This window comes from Schistocerca gregaria, chromosome 2 (assembly GCF_023897955.1).
Source record: "Schistocerca gregaria isolate iqSchGreg1 chromosome 2, iqSchGreg1.2, whole genome shotgun sequence".
Classification (NCBI taxonomy): Eukaryota; Metazoa; Arthropoda; class Insecta; order Orthoptera; family Acrididae; genus Schistocerca; species Schistocerca gregaria.
The window spans coordinates 500,151,825-500,175,039 of NC_064921.1; the positions used below are offsets into that span (position 1 = coordinate 500,151,825).

The 23,215-nt window shown below is 44.9% G+C and overlaps 1 protein-coding gene across 1 annotated transcript in view; it reads right to left on the reverse strand.

Moving 5' to 3' along the window:
* Positions 1–636: 636 nt before the first annotated feature.
* LOC126335855 (galactose mutarotase-like) overlaps positions 637–23,215 on the reverse strand; it is a 37,006-nt gene continuing 14,427 nt past the window's right edge. Inside the window, exon 3 of the mRNA XM_049999327.1 lies at positions 637–900. Coding sequence (XP_049855284.1) covers positions 637–900 — 264 coding nt within the window. The remainder of the gene's footprint in view (positions 901–23,215) is intronic.

Consider the following 23,215-nt stretch of genomic DNA (forward strand, 5'->3'; position numbering starts at 1 on the left):
AGCATAGCCTTCAGCTACGTTATTTGCTACGACCTAGCAAGGCGCCAGTATGCGTACTATTGATATTGTGAATCATGTACCATAAAGAGCGACGTTTTCCATGAATGGATTAAAGTTAAGTATTCCACCAGCTACGTCCGTTTTTCTCAATTCTAATTCCCTTGTCATGTTCCAGACCTCACGCCAGCCTGCGTGAGCGCAGACGCGTGCATTTCAGCCTCCTTTAACTATACTGTTGGCTCTCCTGCCAACCACAACAGCATCCACCCTACATTTTCTATCGGGGTAAGTCTCGATACCTGAGGAATCGATACTGTATATTCGATACCCTTATGGGTACGATACTTTCCTTTGATACCACTCACGAGGGAACTGTCGATACTTCTGGTTGGAAACCATGTTCTATCGTCGTAAATCTCGATATGTCGAGGAATCGATACTGGATACTCGATACCGTTTGAGTACGATACTTTCATTATGATTCCACTCATGAAGGAACTATCGATACTTCTGATTGGGCACCATGTTCTATTTGGGTAGGTCTCTATACCTCGAGAAATCGATACTGTATACTCGATACCGTTATGGGTTCGAAACTTTCCTTATGATACCAGTCATGAGGGAACTATCGATACTTCAGGTTGGACACGGTGTCCCCAGGCGCGGCAGCGGGTGACTCACGTGGCCCGCCAGATTGAAGGGCAGCGCGAGGCTCATGTCGAGCGGTGTGGGCGCGGTGGCGACGGCCGTCATGTCTACCCACAGCTCCGGCAGCACCGAGTCGCGCGGCAGCCGGTAGGAGACCTCGGCCAGCACGGCGCCGGGGAAGCCGCCCGCGCCGTCCCCGCTCACGTGGCTCAGCAGCACGCCGTCCTCCAGCATCTTCGCCTCCCACAGCGCCTGCGTAAAGCACGCCACGTGAACAAACTCACCAGCACACCTGAACGCCTCAAAACAGATCTTGCACCAGTTATATGTCAGCGAACGTGTATGGATTTACACCTACATCCGCATCCATACTCTGCAAAACACTGTAAAATAAATGGCAAAGGAATAAGTTTCCCTTAATTTACGTCTATGGTCACAAACTTTTTGTTATCAGATTACCGGTTTTGGTCTGTAATGACCATCATCAGATCTGTAACAAAAATGGGAAAACACATAAATACAGTCATAAACTGTATATAGGTTAAGAACAATACATAGACCATAATGAAAAGTAGTATTGACAAAATTTACATTTGTGCGCTTTAAAGGCATACCTGTTTCATAAAAACAAAGTCCTAATGTACTTCAGCCATAGTGGCATCGTCAAATGACAAATGCGGAATCAGCACCAGCATCGTCAGATACATACAAATAACATCACATGCACGACTCATGTTGTCAATAGTACTACTGTTTAAAAGAAGCGTACAGTAGCCACACGATGTTTGTGTTGTTAAGTTCACCAGATGTCGCTAATATCGGCATACACTAGTTTTCAATAATTAATTGAAACAGCGAAAATGAAGGGGGATACAATAGTTGAAGTCTGTAATAAGCTTATAACGTATAAAAGGCATTACAGTAATACAAAACAACAAAAAGAAGAACACAACAAAAGTAATATTGTTAAAAAGAGGAAGAGTTAAGAAACAGTGGTTGACATATGCTCTAGTGCCAATATTCTAAACAATGACATAAATATTAAACACCGTTGATAGTGCACCGGGTAATATTAAACAAGCACAAATGAAAGAAAACATGTGCTGCACATTCATTATGGTCTATGTATTGTTCTTAAGCTGTATACAGGTTGCTAGTGTATTTATGTCTTTTCCCATTTTTGCTGCAGATCTGATGATGGTCATTAAAGACCGAAACCGGTAATCTGTTAACAAAGCGTTCGTGACCATAGACGTAAATCAGAGGAAACTTATTACATATACGGGCCTCTGTTTTTTCGCGACGATGTCGCAGCTTGTGAAGGCAGAGAAATACACTCCTGGAAATGGAAAAAAGAACACATTGACACCGGTGTGTCAGACCCACCATACTTGCTCCGGAAACTGCGAGAGGGCTGTACAAGCAATGGTCACACGCACGGCACAGCGGACACACCAGGAACCGCGGTGTTGGCCGTCGAATGGCGCTAGCTGGGGCGTGAGGTCTCCACAGTACATCGATGTTGTCGCCAGTGGTCGGCGGAAGGTGCACGTGCCCGTCGACCTGGGACCGGACCGCAGCGACGGACGGATGCACGCCAAGACCGTAGGATCCTAGGCAGTGCCGTAGGGGACCGCACCGCCACTTCCCAGCAAATTAGGGACACTGTTGCTCCTGGGGTATCGGCGACGACCATTCGCAACCGTCTCCATGAAACTGGGCTACGGTCCCGCAAACCGTTAGGCCGTCTTCCGCTCACGCCCCAACATTATGCAGCCCGCCTCCAGTGGTGTCGCGACAGGCGTAAATGGAGGGACGAATGGAGACGTGTCGTCTTCAGCGATGAGAGTCGCTTCTGCCTTGGTGCCAATGATGGTCGTATGCGTGTTTGGCGACGTGCAGGTGAGCGCCACAATCAGGACTGCATACGACCGAGGCACACAGGGCCAACACCCGGCATCATGGTGTGGGGAGCGATCTCCTACACTGGCCGTACACCTCTGGTGATCGTCGAGGGGACACTGAATAGTGCACGGTACATCCAAACCGTCATCGAACCCATCGTTCTTCCATTCCTAGACCGGCTAGGGAACTTGCTGTTCCAACACGACAATGCACGTCCGCATGTATCCCATGCCACCCAACGTGCTCTAGAAGGTGTAAGTCAACTACCCTGGCCTGCAAGATCTCCGGATCTGTCCCCCATCGAGCATGTTTGGGACTGGATGAAGCGTCGTCTCACGCGGTCTGCACGTCCAGCACGAACGCTGGTCCAACTGAGGCGCCAGGTGGAAATGGCATAGCAAGCCGTTCCACAAGACTACATCCAGCATCTCTACGATCGTCTCCATGGGAGAATAGCAGCCTGCATTGCTGCGAAAGGTGGATATACACTGTACTAGTGCCGACATTGTGCATGCTCTGTTGCCTGTGTCTATGTGCCTGTGGTTCTGTCAGTGTGATCATGTGATGTATCTGACCCCAGGAATGTGACAATAAAGTTTTCCCTTCCTGGGACAATGAATTCACGGTGTTCTTATTTCAATTTCCAGGAGCGTAGTTTTGTCTATCAGGCTTCCAACTCAATTTCTTCATAATCTCTGTTCCACGTATTAAAAAACCTATGACCATTCGTGCTGCCGTTCTCTGCAAATATCTCTAAATGTGAATTGTAGCTTACCGCACCTTAGACCGTAAGGTCTGGGGCGGCACAAGACCGAAGACCACGGCGCACCGTTCCATCTTCCAAGTGATCCTCTGACAACACCCGTCGAGCCGTGCACATCGCTGCTGTGGCGAGACCAGAAGACGGGCTAGAGGTGTGCGTGCCCGTAGTCTCACTGCTAATAACCGGTTCGTAGCATTTAGTGTTGACACATATGGGCTCACAAGTCCTCTCACCTTTAGTGTGGTAGCTGTACAATCTGCCACTGCTGCCCTTACAATACGACGATCCTGGCGGGTGTCTGTGCTCTGTGAAAAACCTCGTCTACTGTTGTGAGAATGTTCACGTGACCACTGATACCAGCTTCGTTGCACAACTAACGCAGCACGTCCGACTTGTGTGGCAATTCTCCGGAAGGACCATTCCGTCACTCGGAAAGCCACAGTTTGACCCCTTTCAAACTCGCTCAGTTGGCTGCAAGGAAGCGCGAGTACGTCTCCGTGGCATGAGTGCCTCCTTACTTCACACTTCTGCACCACACTGAGCCCTCTCGCTGTGAGCATTACATATTAAAGGGTAGACACATATGACGCTCTGGTCGCTATGCCATTACGCTACGTCTTAGCGGACGACGTCAAAACCATTATCAGCACATCTACTATCCTCCAAGTGGCATACGCCGTATCAAGATCGTAGTCTTTCCAGCTGTACCAAGTTTTTGGCGGTCGTCTACTTTTAATATACCCTGCTGGTCCTATTTGGCACAGATATCACACACTTGAGCGATATTACAGCATGAGTCGCAAGCAGTCTCATTTGTAGACTGACTGCACTTCCCTAATATTCTACCAATTAAACGAAGTCTGCCATCTGCTTTACCTACGACAGACCCTATGTGATCAATCCATTTCTTATCAAAACGGCTCAGAGCATTATGGGACTTAATATCTGAGGTCGTCAGTCGCCTAGAACTTAGAACTACTTAAACCTAACTAACCTAAGGACATCACACACATCAATGCCCGAGGCAGGATTCGAACCTGCGACAGTAGCGGTCGCGCGGTTCCAGACTGGAGCGCCTAGAGCCGCTCGTCCACATCGGCCGACCCGTTTATTATACCTACAAAGTGTTACGTCTAGGTATTTCTACGAATTGGTCGATTCTAGTTGTGACTCATTAACAATGTAGTCATAGATTACTACGTTTTTTCATTTTATGAAATGCAACATTTGCATTTTTGAATATTTAAAGCAAGTTGCCGATCTTTGCACCATTCTTAAATCGTATCCAAGACCTGACTGAATATTTCTGCACCTTTTTTCAGACAGTGCCTTATGATATATAAGTTTATCATCTGTGAAAATCCTGAGGTTACTATTAATATTGTCTGCAAGATCATTAATATACAACATGAGCAAGTGTCTCAGCATACTTTCTTGGGGCACACCACAAGTTACGTCTGCCGATGACTCTACGTCCAAGATAACTTGCTGCGGCCGTGCGGTAGCGTTCTCGCTGCCCACGCCCGGGTTCCCGGGTTCGATTCCCGGCGGGGTCAGGGATTTTCTCTGCCTCGTGATGGCTGGGTGTTGTGTGACGTCCTTAGGTTAGTTAGGTTTAAGTAGTTCTAAGTTCTAGGGGACTGATGACCATAGATGTTAAGTCCCATAGTGCTCAGAGCCATTTTAACCATTTTTTTAACTTGCTGCATCCTACCTGTCAAAAAATCCTCTGTACAATCACAAAATCCGCTTTATACCCCGTACGATCGTATATTTAATAATAAGCGTAAATTTGGACTGCCTTGATCCATGGCTTTCAGTATGTCGTGTGAGTGTGACTTGAGACACCCATGATCGTTGTTTTCGGAATTCTTGATGATTGGCTTGGAGGATGTAATTCTGTTCGAGATACATCGTTGCGTTTGAGCTCAGAATGTGTTCTAAGATTCTACAACAAAGCATGTCAATGAAATTTGACATTAAATTTGTGGATCACTTCTGCTACCCTTCTTGTAGACGAATATGATCTGTGCGTTCTCCCAACTGCTAGACACGATTTTTAGTTTAAAGGATATATAGTAGATCGTATTTCAAAGAGGAGCTAACAAAGCTGTAAATTCGCTATAGAATTTGATAGTGATTCATCGCGCCCTGAAGTTTTGTTCAGTTGTAGCGGTTTCATCTCTTTCCGCACACAACTGACACGAATATCCATACTGTTCATCTTTGCAGTGGTGCGGAGTTAAATTGGGGCAGTACCTCTGGATTTTCATTTCTAAAGGAACATTTGAAAATTGAGACCACCGTTATTGCTTTTTCTTTGCTAACCTCAGTTTCAGTCCCTGTCTCCTCCATGAGTGTCTTGATATTAACTTGGGCACCATTTATAGATTTTGTAAATACGTGACTAGAATTCCTTAATGTTTCGTGGAAGATGGATTATATTCTGCTAGGGGAGTCACTGAAAGCTTCATGCGTTGCCGTATTGACAGATAAACGTGTTCCACCCAGCATGTTCCTCTATCCCTATGATTTATGAAGTAATTTCTCTTCCTTTAGAAATTTCTTTATATTGACTGTAGGCTTAGATTGTAGGTGTAGGGGGAATGCATTAACAAACTTATGAAAAAACATTACTTACAAATAAAGAAAGACAATAACCAAAACAAGGTCATGCTTTCCCAAAGTGCACACCTGTGAAATCAAGTACTCAGGTGAGTAGCGCTGAATACCGTGTTGGTCAGCATAGTTGCATCCTCTTTGGCATGTCTTCCACTGAGATCATCCAGTGTGCCAGGAGCTTCCCTGCAACGAGGGACTGGATGCTTCAGTTATCTCCAGACATGCTCGATCTGGTTCACGTCAATATATTGCGATGTTATAAAGTATATATATTATGGGTTTAAAAGACTGCTCAATCGCAATCGATGCCTATCTATACCCTCACGTCTGTACCCTGTCGCACAACGGATACGCCCAACACTCTGCCTACAGCACTTGGGACAATATCAGCAAGAACTAACAGAAATGCCGAAGTCGCCGCCGGGTTCCCAACCCGAAATAAGCAGAACTAAATCAGGATTAGATTGTTACTGATTACAGTTTTCATGCACCCCAGATAATACATTTTTTTACCGTTTCGGAAGCATTATTTATATCTCACCCTAATTATTAGCACTAAATTGGATAGGCCATGAACTTTTCCCGAATAGAGACGTCAGTGGAGGAAGGTAAACGATACACAACACGTCACCAATGTTGTGTACCACTGTAATGAAATATATCCACCATCTCGCGAGTGTCGAGGCAGAAGTCTTGGGCGATCTCTGCCCCAGAATGCCCAAGACGATGTGCTTTCGTGTTTAGTATCGTCTTCTTACCAGCCCGTACAATGAATGTGTGTACATGCCAATCAGGGGCCAGTAAACTCTTCCACGCTACTGCAATTGCCAATGTAATCTATATTAACTGTAATTCTGAAAAAGTGATTAATGCTTCCAGATGACTGTGGGAGGCCCACTGTTTATGCTTATGTTTCTTGAAATTAGGAAGCAGCTGTTTATTAAATGTACATACATAGTTTAAATGCAGGGTTATGATTCGTTGATTCAGTTTTTGGTGGGTTCTGTAGATGCACAAGACCGACTGAAACGATGGCTCCACTCCAGTGCGATCAAAAGCTTTGCTCGGTGTCAGTCTGAGACCGGCTGGGTCACATACAAAGAGCTTTCTCAACCTCTAAACCTTTTCTGTGAGCGTACCTGTCGGCCACCTACTTTCCACTTCTGAACCAGCACTCACACCGTTTCTGCGCGTAACCACAGCACCTAACATTAAAATTTTTGTCTCCTTAGATATATGCCCCGTTCCATTACAATGCACTGTGAACCATTCCTTTCAGTTTATTCCAGAACCCTGGAGAATGGTGATCATGAGGTGGGTGCATTCTTCTTTCACATATCATCTTGAAGAACGAACCTATCACCGAAATATTGACTGTGGAGCTGGAAAACAGGGAGGAGGATCCTGTCTCAACAACAAACAGCCCTCAAATCACCCTCGAGTAGCGAAGAAAGCCGGCCGCTGTGGGCGAGTGGTTCTAGGCGCATCAGTCCGGAGCCGCGCGATTGCTACGGCCGCAGGTTCGAATACTGCCTCGGGCATGGATTGTGTGATGTCCTTAGGTTATTTAGGTTTAAGTAGTTCTAAGTCTAGGGGACTGGTGACCTGAGATGTGAGGTTCCATAGTGCTCAGAGTGATTTTTGTAGCGAAGAAAGGTGTCCGACATTCATACAGGCCTAAGACACGACTGACTCTCGTTCCATCTGGACACATGGTACTACATACCTGGTAACTGCATAATTACTGGACTGTCTCTGCGTTCTTCGACGTCCACCAGCTGTCAGGTTCAAATGGCTCTGAGCACTATGGGACATAACTTCTGAGGTCATGAGTCCCCTAGAACTTAGAACTACTTAAACCTAACTAACCTAAGGACATCACACACATCCATACCCGAGGCAGGATTCTAACCCGCGACCGCAGCAGCTGCGTGGTTCTAGACTGAAGCACCTAGAACCGATCGGCCACCACGGTCGGCCCAGCTATCAGATAAACTCGTCAGAGAAAAGGACCCATTGTCATAAATCCAGGTTCCGATCAAGGTGGTGACTTACACACCTTCTGCTGGGGGGGTTTGTGCTGTTCTTCTTAACCCTAGATACCAAATTCATCATACAGAGATCGTTGCACACTGTCATTGTCGACGTATTCCTCTCAACTTCCTCCAAAAAGGCAGTGCGCAGTTCTGTCGCATTCTCGCGGGGTAGCTAAGAGCTGTAATTTGTAGGTAGTGGTACGCACCAGTCCATTGCCAGAATGGATGTCTCACGTGTAATTCATTATTGATTTAAATTCACTACTGTATGAATTACCGTCCAACAATTAATAAAATAATTAACACTTGTAATTAATAACATAAATGATTGCGAGGATCAAACCATCTGCTTAAACATGAATTTCTTCTCTTTCTGGTTGCTACTCTGCATGTAATTTTCTCTGTAGTTTAACTTGGTATGTGATGAGTCAGGCTGGGTGCAATGACACAGGTGAGTGACTTGGCCTTCGGACCGACCCCCTGCTAGTTTCCGCCCACCTTTCAGAGGAAACCGAAAGGGGATGAGACGAGCTGGCCGCTCAGAGTAAGTAGAGGCCGGCCAGCGTCCCAGCCACTGTCGGTGCTTGTGTCCATGAGACGCATTTCTACAGTGTTTCACATAATGCATTCTGTGCAATATGGGGTCCAAGGCTACATTCACAGAAGTCATATAACCTAAAATGATGAACACTTGCACTCGCGAAGAGTCTTAATTTTTACAAGCAGAAACCTGGCCAGAACACACTGAAAAGGGACCTTGTTTGTGCTGACGAGTTGCTTTCCGGGAATGGTGAATGAAGGGAAATAGATGACAGGTGAAAATCTGGGCATTCCGTGTGAGGTAACAGACCTGCATTGTGGTCAAGAATTCTTTTCTCTTTGTAATCGATGAGCTCATTTCCTGGAGCCGTTTTTTATTCGGTGTGAATATCTCCTGGCATGAAAAGTTGTAAGAAGGTACCTCGTTGGCTAATCTAAAAAAAAATAGCAGAGTAAGAGAAGTCACATTTCCAAGAAATGTGGACGTATTCGCTGAAGTAGCAAATTTATCTGAGGAGTTGGAGCGTAGCTCAGAATTGTTTAAGAACTGTGTGCGGAGGTGTGTAATGATTGGTTAGTGTTTCAAAATTTTGGTAGCACCGAGAGAGTTGTCTTGTTAAAAAAAATCATTAGCCAGCAATTTGCAGAACCTTTTTTATTTGGCGAATAGGAATTAGGTAGACTTATAGAAAGGAGAAAGAACTCTATTTAGAGTGCACTTCGGCTCGGGACACGACGAAGGAGATTCTGTCTGGGGACTGTGATAAGAATATCTGTCTGGAAATTTCTTCTGGAGATCCGATAGAGAGCAGTCTTTGGCAGATCACTCTTCTCCCCCTAGGCTTCACACAGCTGATTGCTGAATGTGGTGAAAAACAATAGCGTGGGCGAGCAGGATATGACAATTACTATGCGTTTATAAGCACATTGTTAGGTTTGACACTTTTCTCAAATCCAATACGTTTCTCGAGTGATTGAAGGTTCATTCATGACTCACAGGGAAACATTCCGAAGTGTCAATAAACGATTTTGGTGAAGTTTGGCAGGTGTGTAAAGGGGACAAAATAATGCAATACGTATTTTTTTGTTTGTGCCCAATTTCACTTTTAAGGAGCAAAACACACCTCAAAGGGTAATTTCGAATTTTATGTTCGTAGGTAACCTCTTCGAAGCAATGCTATATAAAAACGTTTGTAATATTAAAGTTGATATGTAACCTTGGAAACTGTGTAATCGAATTTTTTAATAATCTGAAATTTTTCAAAATACCTTATAACAATTAAGTAATTTTGAAAAATGAAAACAAATTAAAGAAGCTTTCAAACTTCATACATCCATGTGTAATAAAGCTGATTTCTGAAATACCGTTTTTGGAACAATAATCTTTAACCAATGCGCAGTTAGAGTATTTTCGGTATACCTAATTAAAATATCCAAATAATCATCCATAGTCTATTTATTTATTTTACTTATATTTTGTTTTATTTTTAAATTGTTATTTTACGTTCGACATTCCGTATCTTTTTGGCTTATTACTTTACCGTTCGCATGCGCGTATGTTGTTAATTGAAAATGATTAGCAACTCAATATTACCAGACAAAATCATTAAAATAATGATAATCTGTAAATAAATGCTTAAAACATAACTTTTTCTCACACAATGCAGACCGAATGAACGAAATTTCTTCAGATAATATACATGACGGAGAATACAATATACAACAGAGTTTAGCAGGATGTCAAATTGTAGTAGGTGATCTCTAAATATCCTGATTTGTATCAGGCATATATCAGTACACTGCAAAGTCCTGGCGAAAAGGATTGATTATGTGCTAGCGACTGCATCTTAATTATATTTTTTCTCGAGCGCAGATTGATATCAAAATCATTCAACAGAACTATATCTCATAATCTTCTCACAAAGTTCTTCTTCCAACATCGAAAGCCATATACATCTCACGACGGAACCCGTGCCGTCGAGCTCTGTGGGTCACAAGATGAAAAAGTTCCTTGCCTTCAGGTACGATGTTCTACACGGTTCTTTTGTACTAACAGCCCTAAGAATCTAACTATAATACCGATTTTTCTCCCTCACTGGGAAAGAAAACATGTTTCAAATATCTTCTGACCCATTCAGACGAATGTTTACCAGATTTCGATGCTGACACAAGGACATTTGGGGCTTCGAATTCTCGGTCCAAACTCTGTATTAGTTTCTTTTAAAACTATGAATAGACGGGTTGTCAAAGTGAAAAAAACCGTTTTTACCATCGTACCCGAGGACAATAAAAGAAATTTGTTCATCTGGTGATCCCAGAGGACTCGCTGCCACAGGTACGTATGTGGAACATACACGGATTCTGAATTTGGAAGAACTTTGTGAGGAACTTTTCAAATCTAGTTCAGTTGAATGATTTTGATGCCAACCTCCACTTGAGAAAAAATATAATTAGGCTACAGTCATTAGTAATCCTTTTCATAAAAGCTTATCAGTGTATTGGTATATGCTTGATACAAATCAGGATATTTAGAGAATCATCCGGCACAATTTGAAGTGCTGTTGAATTTGTTGTACACTTTGCTCTTTGTCATGTGTATTATGAGAAGAAATTTCGTTCATTTTATGTGGGTTGTGTAAGAAAACGTTATGTTTTAAGCATTTATTCATAGGTTATCATTATTGTAATGATTTTGTATTATAAGGATGAGTTACTTACTATTCTCAATTAGCAAAATTCATAGATGTGAACAGTAAACAAAAAAATACGTTTAAAACGTGAAATAACAATTTAAAACATAAAACAAATGCAAGTGAAATAAATAACTACACTAATCATGATTGTTTAGAAATTTTCATTAGGTACGTTGAAAATACTCTGACAACATATTGTGTACAGATTATTTTCCCAAATATGGTATTTCAGAACCCAGCTTTATTACACATGGACGTACGTAGCTTCAAAGCTTTTTTTTAAATTTATGTTATAACAGAACTTTTATCGTGTTGATGTATGGCTACTGTGATCAAAATGCCCAAAGGCCGTGTGCTATGTATGCTGCTCAGTATCCTGGACGACATTATTCAAGTGTCCGGAGGTCGCCGGATAGCTACAATATTTAAGGAAGCAGGAAGCGTTCAGCCACATGTGAAACGTGAAACGTCAACCACGACCTGCAACAAATGATGATTCCCAAGTAGGTGCTTTAGCTGCTGTCGCGGCTAATCCGCACATCACTAGCAGACAAATTGCGCGAGAATCGGGAATCTCAAAAACGTCGTTGTTGAGAATGCTACATCAAAATCGGTTGCACCCGTACCATATTTCTACGCACCAGGAATTGCATGGCAACGACTTTGAACGTCGTGCACAGTTCTGCCACTGGGCACAAGAGAAATAACGGGACGATGACAGATTTTTTGCACGCGTTCTATTTAGCGATGAAGCGTCACTCACCAACAGCGGTAACGTAAACTGGCATAATATGCACTACTGGGCAACGGAAAATCCACGATGGCTGCCACAAGTGGAACATCAGCGACCTTGGCGGCTTAATGTATGGTGCGGCATTATGGGAGGAAGGATAATTGGCCCCCATTTTATAGATGGCAATCTGAATGGTGCAATGTATGTTGATTTCCTATGTAACTTCTATCGATGTTACTACAAGTCGTTTCACTGCATGACAGAATGGCGATGTACTTCCAACATGATGGATGTCCGGCACATAACTCACACCATACCATGGCCCCGCATGTTCACCGGATCTGACGTCCCCGGATTTCTTTCTGTGGGGAAAGTTGAAGGATATTTGCTGTCGTGATCCACCGACAACGCCTGACAACATGCGGCAGTCCATTGGCAATGCATGTGCGAACATTACGGAAGCCGAATTACTCGCTGTTGAGAGGAATGTCGTTTCACTTATTTCCAAATGCACTGAGGTTGACTGACATCATTTTGAGCATTTATTGCAAATGGTTCAAATGGCTCTGAGCACTATGGGACTTAACTTCTGAGCTCATCGGTCCTCTAGAACTTAGAACTACTTAAACCTCACTAACCTAAGGACATCAAACACATCGATGCCAGAAGCAGGATTCGAACCTGCGACTGTAGCGGTCGGGCGGTTCCAGATTGTAGCGCCTAGAACCGCTCGGCCACTCCGGCCGGCCATCACGGAACAACTTCGATAGTATTAGAGGAAGCTGTAGAGGTAAAAACTGTCGAAGAAGACAGAGTTTGGAATACATCCAACAAACAACTGAGGACGTAGTTTGCAAGTGTCATTCTGATATGAAGATATTGGCACAGAAGAGGGATTCGTAGCGAGCTGCATCAAGCAGATCAGAAGACTGATGATAAAAAAATTCCACTAAATGCTTTTTCCGAATTTTATTTCAGGGAATTAGTTCAGGGGCCAACGTTTGCGAAAACATTCAGTGACCATTTGTGACTACTAATTCTGAGCAAATTGGGAGCATCATGACAGCTACAAGGATTGTTGTAGCGAGACTGAAAAACCTAACACCCAGATTGACTGAGAATCATAGAAAAAATATCTGTTTTAAAAAGGGAGGCAACACTTCGCTTCACGACTTCATAATACATAATCTTTCCAAACTATGTAAGTTTAGACCAGATGTCACTTCAATTAAAAAAATAGTATCGACAGTAATCGAGAGATTATAACAACAGATGAATAACAGACGAAACTGCTATCAAAAAGGTTCAAATGGCTCTGAGCACTATGGGACTTAACATCTGAGGTCATCATTCCCCTAGAACTTAGAACTACTTAAACGTAACTAACCTAAGGACATCACACACATCCATGCCCGAGGCAGGATTCGAACCTGCGACCGCAGCAGCAGCGTGGTTCCGGACTGTAGCGCCTAGAACCGCTCCGCCACTCCGACCGGCGAAACTGCTATCCCATGGTGCGCAAAACAGGTCACTCTTGAAGTGAAACGAAAGAAAGCCACGTGAAATTTAATACAATACCATATCTTCAAGACTGGTGATGTTTTGTGAAAACTCAAAATTTAGCGTACGTGGACAAACCCATGAGTAAGAAGCTCCTGCCAAACCACTAAACATGTTGCACATTTCACACCCTATCTGGAAAGAAATATTGTGGGGGGGGGGGGGGGGTAAGAACCAGCTAACTCCTATTCGGTTGGGTGTGATAACGTGGAGACAGAAGGAGGAGATTAAGATGGACAGACAGAGTGGGTGCACGTTGAGATAGATACCGATAGGGAGCTCTAGGAGATTGTCAGAGAGAGGGGGAGAGGGAACTGGATAGAAAAGGAAGAGGAGAATATGAGAGGAGAGAGGAAAGAGGAGTACATGGTTAGAGAGAAAGTGGAGAAACGGGTGGAGATGGAGAGGGGGAGGAAGAAACTGGCAGAGAAAAGGGAGATGGACAGAGAGGGGAGAGGAGGAGATAGAGACAGAAAGAGAATAGGAGGAGATGGAGAGAGTCAGGGAGGAGGAAGAGATGGACAGCGAGAGGGGACAGGACGAGATGGACAGAGAGAGGTGTAAGGAGGAGATGCACTGATAGAAGACTGAAATAAATGCCTACCAGGGCAACGCGGAGTACTCAGCTAGAGTTAAACAATTCAGTGGAGTGGTTTGGAACGCGCAAAATCTAGGAGTCCGCCGGCAGCTCTCGTTGGGTTGAGGAGCCAATTCGTGGCCCTATGGGACGGAGATGGTATTTTAAAGCTGTTACCATTTCGGCAGTCTGACGTTACTGATCCTTCGTAATTAAGCATGTGTCTTATCCGGTACGGACAACCTACAAACCATTCGGAAGTGCCATCTCGAGCACGGACGTTGAACTCTGCTAAGATACTTCCCCGTTTTTCTCAGTAGGTATCGCGGATTAGTGAGGGACCTATTAATCAGTGAAAAGAGGCTCCAGAGAATAGGTGCGAATCCTTAGTTAGCTGGAGATGGTTTTGAATAAAAGAAAGTCCGCCCTGTGTGGCCATGCGGTTCGAGGCGCTTCTGTTTGGAACCACGTGATCACTACGGTCGCAGGTTCGAATCCTGCCTCGGGCATGGATGTGTGTGATGCCCTTAGGTTAGTTAGGTTTAAGTAGTTCTAAATTCTAGGGGACTGATGACCTCAGAAGTTAAGTCCCATAGTGCTCAGAGCCATTTGAACCATTTTGAATAAAAGAAATGGAACTGAAAAGGTAAACACCAATTTATTTCATTTGTTGCCTTGCAAGTTTGAGAGTTAAATGTTTGTGTGGCTTTTTCCCTATTGATTAAAAATGTATTCCTGTTTTGTTGTGGTGGTGATTATCGGCGGGAGATGCTAGTAACCATTTAGAAGCGGTGTACAGAACTATTAACAATGAACACATTCCAGTCCAGTGGTTAGCTCTTGGAATCTTGCTAGAAAGTAAGTACCTACACAGCTGTTATTTATTGGCTTTGGAGAGTTGAGAAGTTTAACACTAGTAGGACCGAGGGGCCTAATTGGCCCCTTTTCGATCTTTTCACTTGTTTTCTGAGCAAATCGTAAGTTCGACTGACTTGATATTTTGTGACTTTTCATCAGTCATATGAAATATTAACCACCGCGTTTTGGAGTGTCCTATTTTTATTAGGTTGTGAAATATGAAGCTTACCACCTAGAAGGAGGGCAGGGCCAATTTGGCCCCTCCAACATTTCTCTGTATTTAGAGGCTAGTTCTTTGCAATACTGCGAATGAAATCACATCAACTATTGTCCCTTTGTTGTTCAAATATGCGACAACAATGTCATTCAATCCAGCGCTGATTGTTGGTTAGTTGACGCAAGGATTTCAGATATTGTCTGTTGTGACGGTATCTCAGAGTCGTCCCTGCAGTCATGAGCTACGAATACAAGAAGCGGCAGACAGACTCTGAAATACTAGCAGAACTGAGAAAAATAGAAGGTGAAAGTTCAGGTGAAGAATTTGAGTTTTCCGACAGCGAACAGGACAATGAAAAAAGTGTATTAGTTCCAGTGTGTGCAGATAAAGAATATGATTCATGCAACGAATGTGATGATGTAAACACAGCCCAGGACAGTTTTCCACTAAATTTAGGGGAAAGTGAAGCTTCTACATCCAGCATGCCTTCTGATGTTCCAAATTCTAGCTCTAAAAGGTCAACAACCAGGACAACATTTCCTTCCCCCAGAGGTCAGTCAAACAATGATACTGGGCCACCTACTGGAGAAAAAGATACAGCAAAAGATGGGACTTTGTGGGAAATTGTACCAGTGGGATCTAATGCAGGTCAGTAATATTTCTGCTCTTTGTGTAGAGTTTTACTTAGTAAAATTACAAGAACAGGTATTCTCATATAATATCAGTACATAACACGTTATAAAAATACTGTTCTTTTTTCATATGTTTTCAGGTGGTCTACAAAGTCATAACATTTTGCGGGAGAGCTCAGGACCAACATCATATGCTAAAAGGAAAATTCAAAGTGGGAAACTTGGCGATTAATTTTCAGTGCTTCCATGATGCGCGACGTTAAGCACTGTACTAAAGCTGAGGCTCGTCACCGAACACAAGACGATCCCTGGACAGTAGACACAAGAACTCGATGCTTTTGTCGCCATAATGTATGCAAGAGGAGTGTATGGGGCAAAGAATTTTCCTCTCAAAAGTCTATGGTCAACAGTATGGGATCCGCCGTTTTTCGGACAAACTATGGGACGTAACAGAGTTATCGAAATAATGAAGTATATGAGGTCTGACACAAAGTCCACTAGATCTGAACGCCTCAAGGCTGACAAATTTGCTCTTGTCGCAGATACTTGGAATGGTTTAATAGAAAACAGTGTGTCATGCTATTAAGCAGAACCTTATCTTACAGTTGATGAACAACTTTTGCCGTCTAAAACAAGATGCCCATTCACACAATATATTGCAAACAAGCCAGATAAGTTAGCATAAAATTCTGGTTACTTGTAGGTATTTGTAGTAAATACATACTGAATGGATTCCCATACACTGGTGCCTTCGACCATCTGACCAAGGCGTAGGTGAAAATGTTGTTCTTAGGTTCATGGGACCATACGTAGGCAAAAGTTTAAATGTCACTTCTGACAATTACTTTACTTCGTTAAGCCTTGCAAACCGTCTGAGGGCAGCATCCACAACTTTAGTAGGTACTTTCAACCGTAATCAAAGTGAGGTGCCTACTGCTGCAGAGACCAGAAAACAACCACTCCACTCGACTATTGTGTATAAGACTGATGATGGATCAACACTAACAGTTTATCAAGGGAAAACAAAGGAGAATGCTTTGTTACTGAGTTCACTTCACTCTCATGTATCCCTGTCCGATAGTCAGAAGAAGACTCCTGAAATAGTGCAATTCTACAATGAAACAAAATTTGGGGTCGACGTTGTCGATCAAATTACAAAGATGTACTCCACAAAAGCCGGTACAAGACGTTGGCCAATGCATGTATTTTACACTATTCTTGATTTGGCTGCCATAAATTCCTGGGTGTTGTATAAGGAAGTGACTGGTACGCGACCTAGCAGGCGGAAGAATATTTTTGATTTGTGTGAAGAGCTACGAGCGCAGTATGTATCATCAAGAAATAAAGAGCAAGACCAGAATCACGCAGACACTAAAGGCGGACCACAGAGGGCAACTAAGAGAGAGAAGTGTAAAATTCGTACCTCGTGTAAAGGAAACCATACTGCTACTGTTTGTTCAGCTTGTGAGACAGCAGTATGTAGCAAATATGAGAATCGAAGGCGAGTGTGGTGCGACAAGTGCAGCAGTAAACAGCAGTGAACTACGGTGGAGTGTTTGTGTTTGTTTGTGTGTGTGTGTGTGTGTGTGGGTGGGTGGGTGGGTGGGTGGGTGGGTGTGGGTGTGTGTGTGTAATGTATATTTTATTAATTAATAAAAATCAACAAAAACTACACTCCTGGAAATTGAAATAAGAACACCGTGAATTCATTGTCCCAGGAAGGGGAAACTTTATTGACACATTCCTGGGGTCAGATACATCACATGATCACACTGACAGAACCACAGGCACATAGATACAGGCAACAGAGCATGCACAATGTCGGCACTAGTACAGTGTATATACACCTTTCGCAGCAATGCAGGCTGTTATTCTCCCATGGAGACGATCGTAGAGATGCTGGATGTAGTCCTGTGGAACGGCTTGCCATGCCATTTCCACCTGGCGCCTCAGTTGGACCAGCGTTCGTGCTGGACGTGCAGACCGCGTGAGACGACGCTTCATCCAGTCCCAAACATGCTCAATGGGGGACAGATCCGGAGATCTTGCTGGCCAGGGTAGTTGACTTACACCTTCTAGAGCACGTTGGGTGGCACGGGATACATGCGGACGTGCATTGTCCTGTTGGAACTGCAAGTTCCCTTGCCGGTCTAGGAATGGTAGAACGATGGGTTCGATGACGGTTTGGATGTACCGTGCACTATTCAGTGTCCCCTCGACGATCACCAGAGGTGTACGGCCAGTGTAGGAGATCGCTCCCCACACCATGATGCCGGGTGTTGGCCCTGTGTGCCTCGGTCGTATGCAGTCCTGATTGTGGCGCTCACCTGCACGGCGCCAAACACGCATACGACCATCATTGGCACCAAGGCAGAAGGGAATCTCATCGCTGAAGACGACACATCTCCATTCGTCCCTCCATTCACGCCTGTCGCGACACCACTGGAGGCAGGCTGCACGATGTTGGGGCGTGAGCGGAAGACGGCCTAACGGTGTGCGGGACCGTAGCCCAGCTTCATGGAGACGGTTGCGAATGGACCTCGCCGATACCCCAGGAGCAACAGTGTCCCTAATTTGCTGGGAAGTGGAGGTGCGGTCCCCTACGGCACTGTGTAGGATCCTACGGTCTTGGCGTGCATCCGTGCGTCGCTGCGGTACGGTCCCAGGTCGACGGGCACGTGCACCTTCCGCCGACCACTGGCGACAACATCGATGTACTGTGGAGACCTCACGCCCCACGTGTTGAGCAATTCGGCGGTACGTCCACCCGGCCTCCCGCATGCCCACTATACGCCCTCGCTCAAAGTCCGTCAGCTGCACATGCGGTTCACGTCCACGCTGTCGCGGCATGCTACCAGTGTTAAAGACTGCGATGGAGCTCCGTATGCCACGGCAAACTGGCTGACACTGACGGCGGCGGTGCACAAATGCTGCGCAGCTAGCGCCATTCGACGGCCAACACCGCGGTTCCTGGTGTGTCCGCTGTGCCGTGCGTGTGATCATTGCTTGTGCAGCCCTCTCGCAGTGTCCGGAGCAAGTATGGTGGGTCTGACACACCGGTGTCAATGTGTTCTTTTTTCCATTTCCAGGAGTGTATATATGTGTGTTACATTCCATTACCTATCACAATCTGATCAAATAAACAAAAATAAACATGGGGCCAATTTGTCCCTGTCGGTCCTTGTAGGTAGTAGCCTGCTTGCGGTCCTCCTAGCGTTAATCGTGTCTCGTAGGCCATTTTGAGGCTGGCGATCATTAATTAGACTGACTTCCGTGCGTAACAGAGCAGGGAATTAATCCGGGACCGCCAAGAAACGTTCAGGAGGCGTAATTTGCGTCCCACGCCGCTCATCACTGGTAGGGCATGGAGTTAGTGTGGTTTCGCACGAGGGCACGGAAGCTGCGAGCCACGGACGAAAGAAACGTTTCAATCTGTATAGTCTCTGATCACGTCTAAAATCTGTTCTTAGTTTTAATAGGATTACTATTTTTCTAGAAACAGGCGAATCTTTTGTGTCCGTTAAAGTTTCCAACTTGAGCACTGCCGTGTGCAGTGCTTTGCGGAACAGAAGTGCCAAGACAGTGGGTGCTGACATTGCCAGATTCCCACTGGCGTATTGCCGCTAGAAGCAGCCTAGTCCGCTTGCTGTCAGACGTCAATTAATGTAAGACTTTCTGAAGGCACAAGGCTTACTGGTGTGGTTGAAAGCGGGGTGCTGCCTTAAGCAAACAGTTTAACTTATCCCGAATAAAACTATCTTGCCCTGTGCCTTATAACGTAGTAATAACTCAAATAACACACCTATTAATACAGTCTGATTTCGATAAGAGAAAAGAGATTTACATGAGAGTTAAATTCGTTATGAAAGGTATCAGATGCGGTAGTTACAACAGATATGAAACACAAATTAACACTGGCAGTATGGATTAAAATCGGTTCAATGACGACATAGCTCGAAAGACTTGAATAAGCATTGTTTGCCGTGTCGTACTAAACACATCGAGATATGGGGGCGGGGGGGGGGGGGACAAAAATATGGAAACACCAAAAACACAGAACATTACCATGACTAATACTGTGTAGGAAAAACTGTCAGCATTCAAAACAGCTTCCAGTCGTCTCAGGACGGATACATGCAGGTCCTGTATTGTTTTCAAGGGTATCTTATACGATTTTTTTCTGCAAAATAAAGGTAAATTCATGTAATGATGATTGAAGTGGATATTGATCATACACCCATATCTCCAAAGTATACCACCAAGGCTCAATAATATAGTGATCTTGTGACGGTGATGGTCAGGGGAGATGCGACAATTCATCCTCGTACTCACAAAACCACAGCTGTACGATGCTGGCTGTGTGAACAGGAACCCCGTCGTCTTGGAACACAGCCTCACCATTTAATATTGTACCATGAAATGGACCTCACCAGCCAAACTGGTCACATTCCCTTGGCAGTAGTGCGACCTTACAGGGTACCGAAGGGGTCCATGGAACACCGCGATAAGGCTCCCCAATGTACCATCGAACCCCCTCCATGTTTCACTATTGGGACGCAAGCTCGGCCAGAAGTTGTAAACAGTGTGAAACAAGGCTCACCGACTAAATGACTTCCTTCCATTGCTCCACTGTCCAGGTTTTATAGCTTGGCACACCGTTTTCCTGTTTCGGGCAGTTGTATCACTGATGATTGGTTTTGGAACTTCAGCTGGCCCTACAAGTTCCTGCTTATGTGGCAACTTTTTTGTGTTGTTTTGGTACTGGTAGCTCCCACAAGGGCGATATTCAGTTCTCCAGTGACTTTTGCACCTGTCGTCCTCTTATTTACAATCACAATTCTCGTCAATGGCCGTCGCCCACGATCACTCAAAATACATATTCGTCCACATTGTGAGTTAGCGGATGATGTGGGGATACACCGGTTCCCGTGAGATCACCGCAGTTAAGCGCTGTCGGGCGTGGTCGGCACTTGGATGGGTGACCATCCGGGCCACCATGCGCTGTTGCCATTTTTCGGGGCACACTCAGCCTCGTGATGCCAAATGAGGAGCTACTCTACCGAACAGTAGCGGCTTCGGTCAAGAACACCATCATAACGACCGGGAGAGCGGTAAATGAAATGTCGTGTGACGAGGGCCTCCCGTCGAGTAGACCGTTTGCCTGGTGCAAGTCTTTCCATTTGACGCTACTTCGGCGACTTGCGCGTCGATGGGGATGAAATGATGATGATTAGGACAACACAACACCCAGTCCCTGAGTGGAGAAAATCTCCGACCCAGCCGGGAATCGAACCCGGGCCCTTTGGATTGACAGTCTGTCGCGCTGACCACTCAGCTACCGGGGCGGACGGGAGAGCGGTGTGCTGACCCCACGCCCCTCCTATCCGCATCCTCCACTGAGGATGACACGGCGGTCGGATGGTCCCGGTAGGCCACTCGTGGCCTAACGACGGAGTGCTTCAGTGCTTGAGTGGTATAGGCATGCGTGTTGAAATACTTAGATACGCAAACAGGCAGAATAGGGCGCTGCGGTCGGCAACTCCTAAATGAGACAAGTGTCGGGCGCAGTTGTTAGACCGGGTACTGCTGCTACAATGACAGGTTATCAAAATTTAAACGAGTTTGAACGTGGTGGTCTAGTCGGCGCACGAGTGATGGGGCACACCATTTATGAGGTAGGGATATAGTGGGGATTTTCCCGTATGACCATCAGACGAGTGTACCGTGAATATCAGGAATCCGGTGAAACATCAAATCTCGGACATCGCTACGGCCGTAAAAAGATCCTGCAAGAACGGGACCGACGACGACTGAAGGCAATCGTTCAACGTGACAGAAGTGCGGCCCTTCCCGAAACATCAACAAGTGTCAACGTGCGAAGCATTCAACAAAATATCATCGATATGGCCTTCCGGAGCCGAAGGCCCTCTCATGCACCCTTGATGATTGCACGACACAAAGTTCTACGGCTCGCCTGAACGCGTCAACACTGACATTGGACTGTTGATGGATGGAAATATGGTGCCTAGTCGGAAGATTCTCGTTGCAAATTCTATAAAGGGGATGGACGTTTACGGCTATGGAGACAACCTCACTAACCCATGGAACGTGCGTGCCAGCAGGGGACTGTTCATGCTGTTGGATGCTCTATAATGGTGTGAGGTGTGTGCAGTAGGAGTGGTATGGAACCCCTTATACGTCTCGGTACGACTCTGGTAGGTGGCACTTATATAAGCATCCTGTCTGATCTCTTGCATCCATTGATGTCTTTTGTGAATTGCGCATTCCGACGGAAATTCGAGTAGGACAATGCGACATCCCACACGTCTAGAATTGTTATACAGTGGCTCCAAGAACACTCTTCCGAGTTTAAACACTTCCGCTGGCCACCAAATTCCCCAGTCATGAACATTATTGAGCATATTTTGGATGCCTTACAACGTGCTGCTCAGCAGAGATGTCCAACCCCTGGTACTCTTACGGATTTCTTGTCAGCCCTGTAGGATATATGGTGTCAGTTCCCTACAGCACTACTTCAGACGTAAGTCGAGTCCATGCCATATCGTGTTGCAGCATTTCTGCATGCTCACGAGGGTACTGCAGGATATTAGGCAGTTGTACCAGTTTCTTTGGCTCTTCAGTGTACAACAGTACAAACTGCAGACTTGGCTAGCATCTGCATGTATTTCTAAGAGCCATTTCTCGCAATGTTTTCATTTTTTTCCATCCCCTGTAGTACTCTTCTTGAAGTAGTTTCTGAGACGCGAACAAAAAAACACTTTTGTGAAACCAGTCTTATCTTTACTCCAACCAGCATTCGTCGTCAGTATCCGAAACTGTGTGCAACAGAACGGAACATTTATTGGTGAAAGTATGAGGTACCATTTCAAAAGTGAAATATTTAATGAGATTCATCTAATGCGATAGTGACTTGAGGGGAAGGTTGCGTCTAATAACTCGCGATCACGAAATGTCGGAGGTCAAAAGTTTGTTCCAATTCACACTTAAATACTCAATAAATGAAGCAGGAAAGTAGAATGGAGAAGCAGTAGTTAAAGTGTTGACCAAAGCAGTCAGAATATTGAAACACATGAATCCTTGGCATCACAAAGACACTGGATCAGACAAATCGAACGTAATACCTTCACATGAAATCAATTCCATAGGGCACTCAAAGTAAATCATTCAGCGACCTAAACTTATGGAAAGAACGGCTGAAATGATTGTACAATATTCAGGATTTGGTGACAAAGGTCCGATTCCGTAAGCAGGTTCGAATCTACTGACGTCACAAAGACACGCGATCCGTATCGAATTTAGCAGGACGAAACCAATGTAAATCTAGCCGTAGCATATAGCACCTCACGAACGATTTAACAGTGTGTCTTTGCGTACGAACAGTCTCTTCGCAAATCGAAATAAGTGGAACAA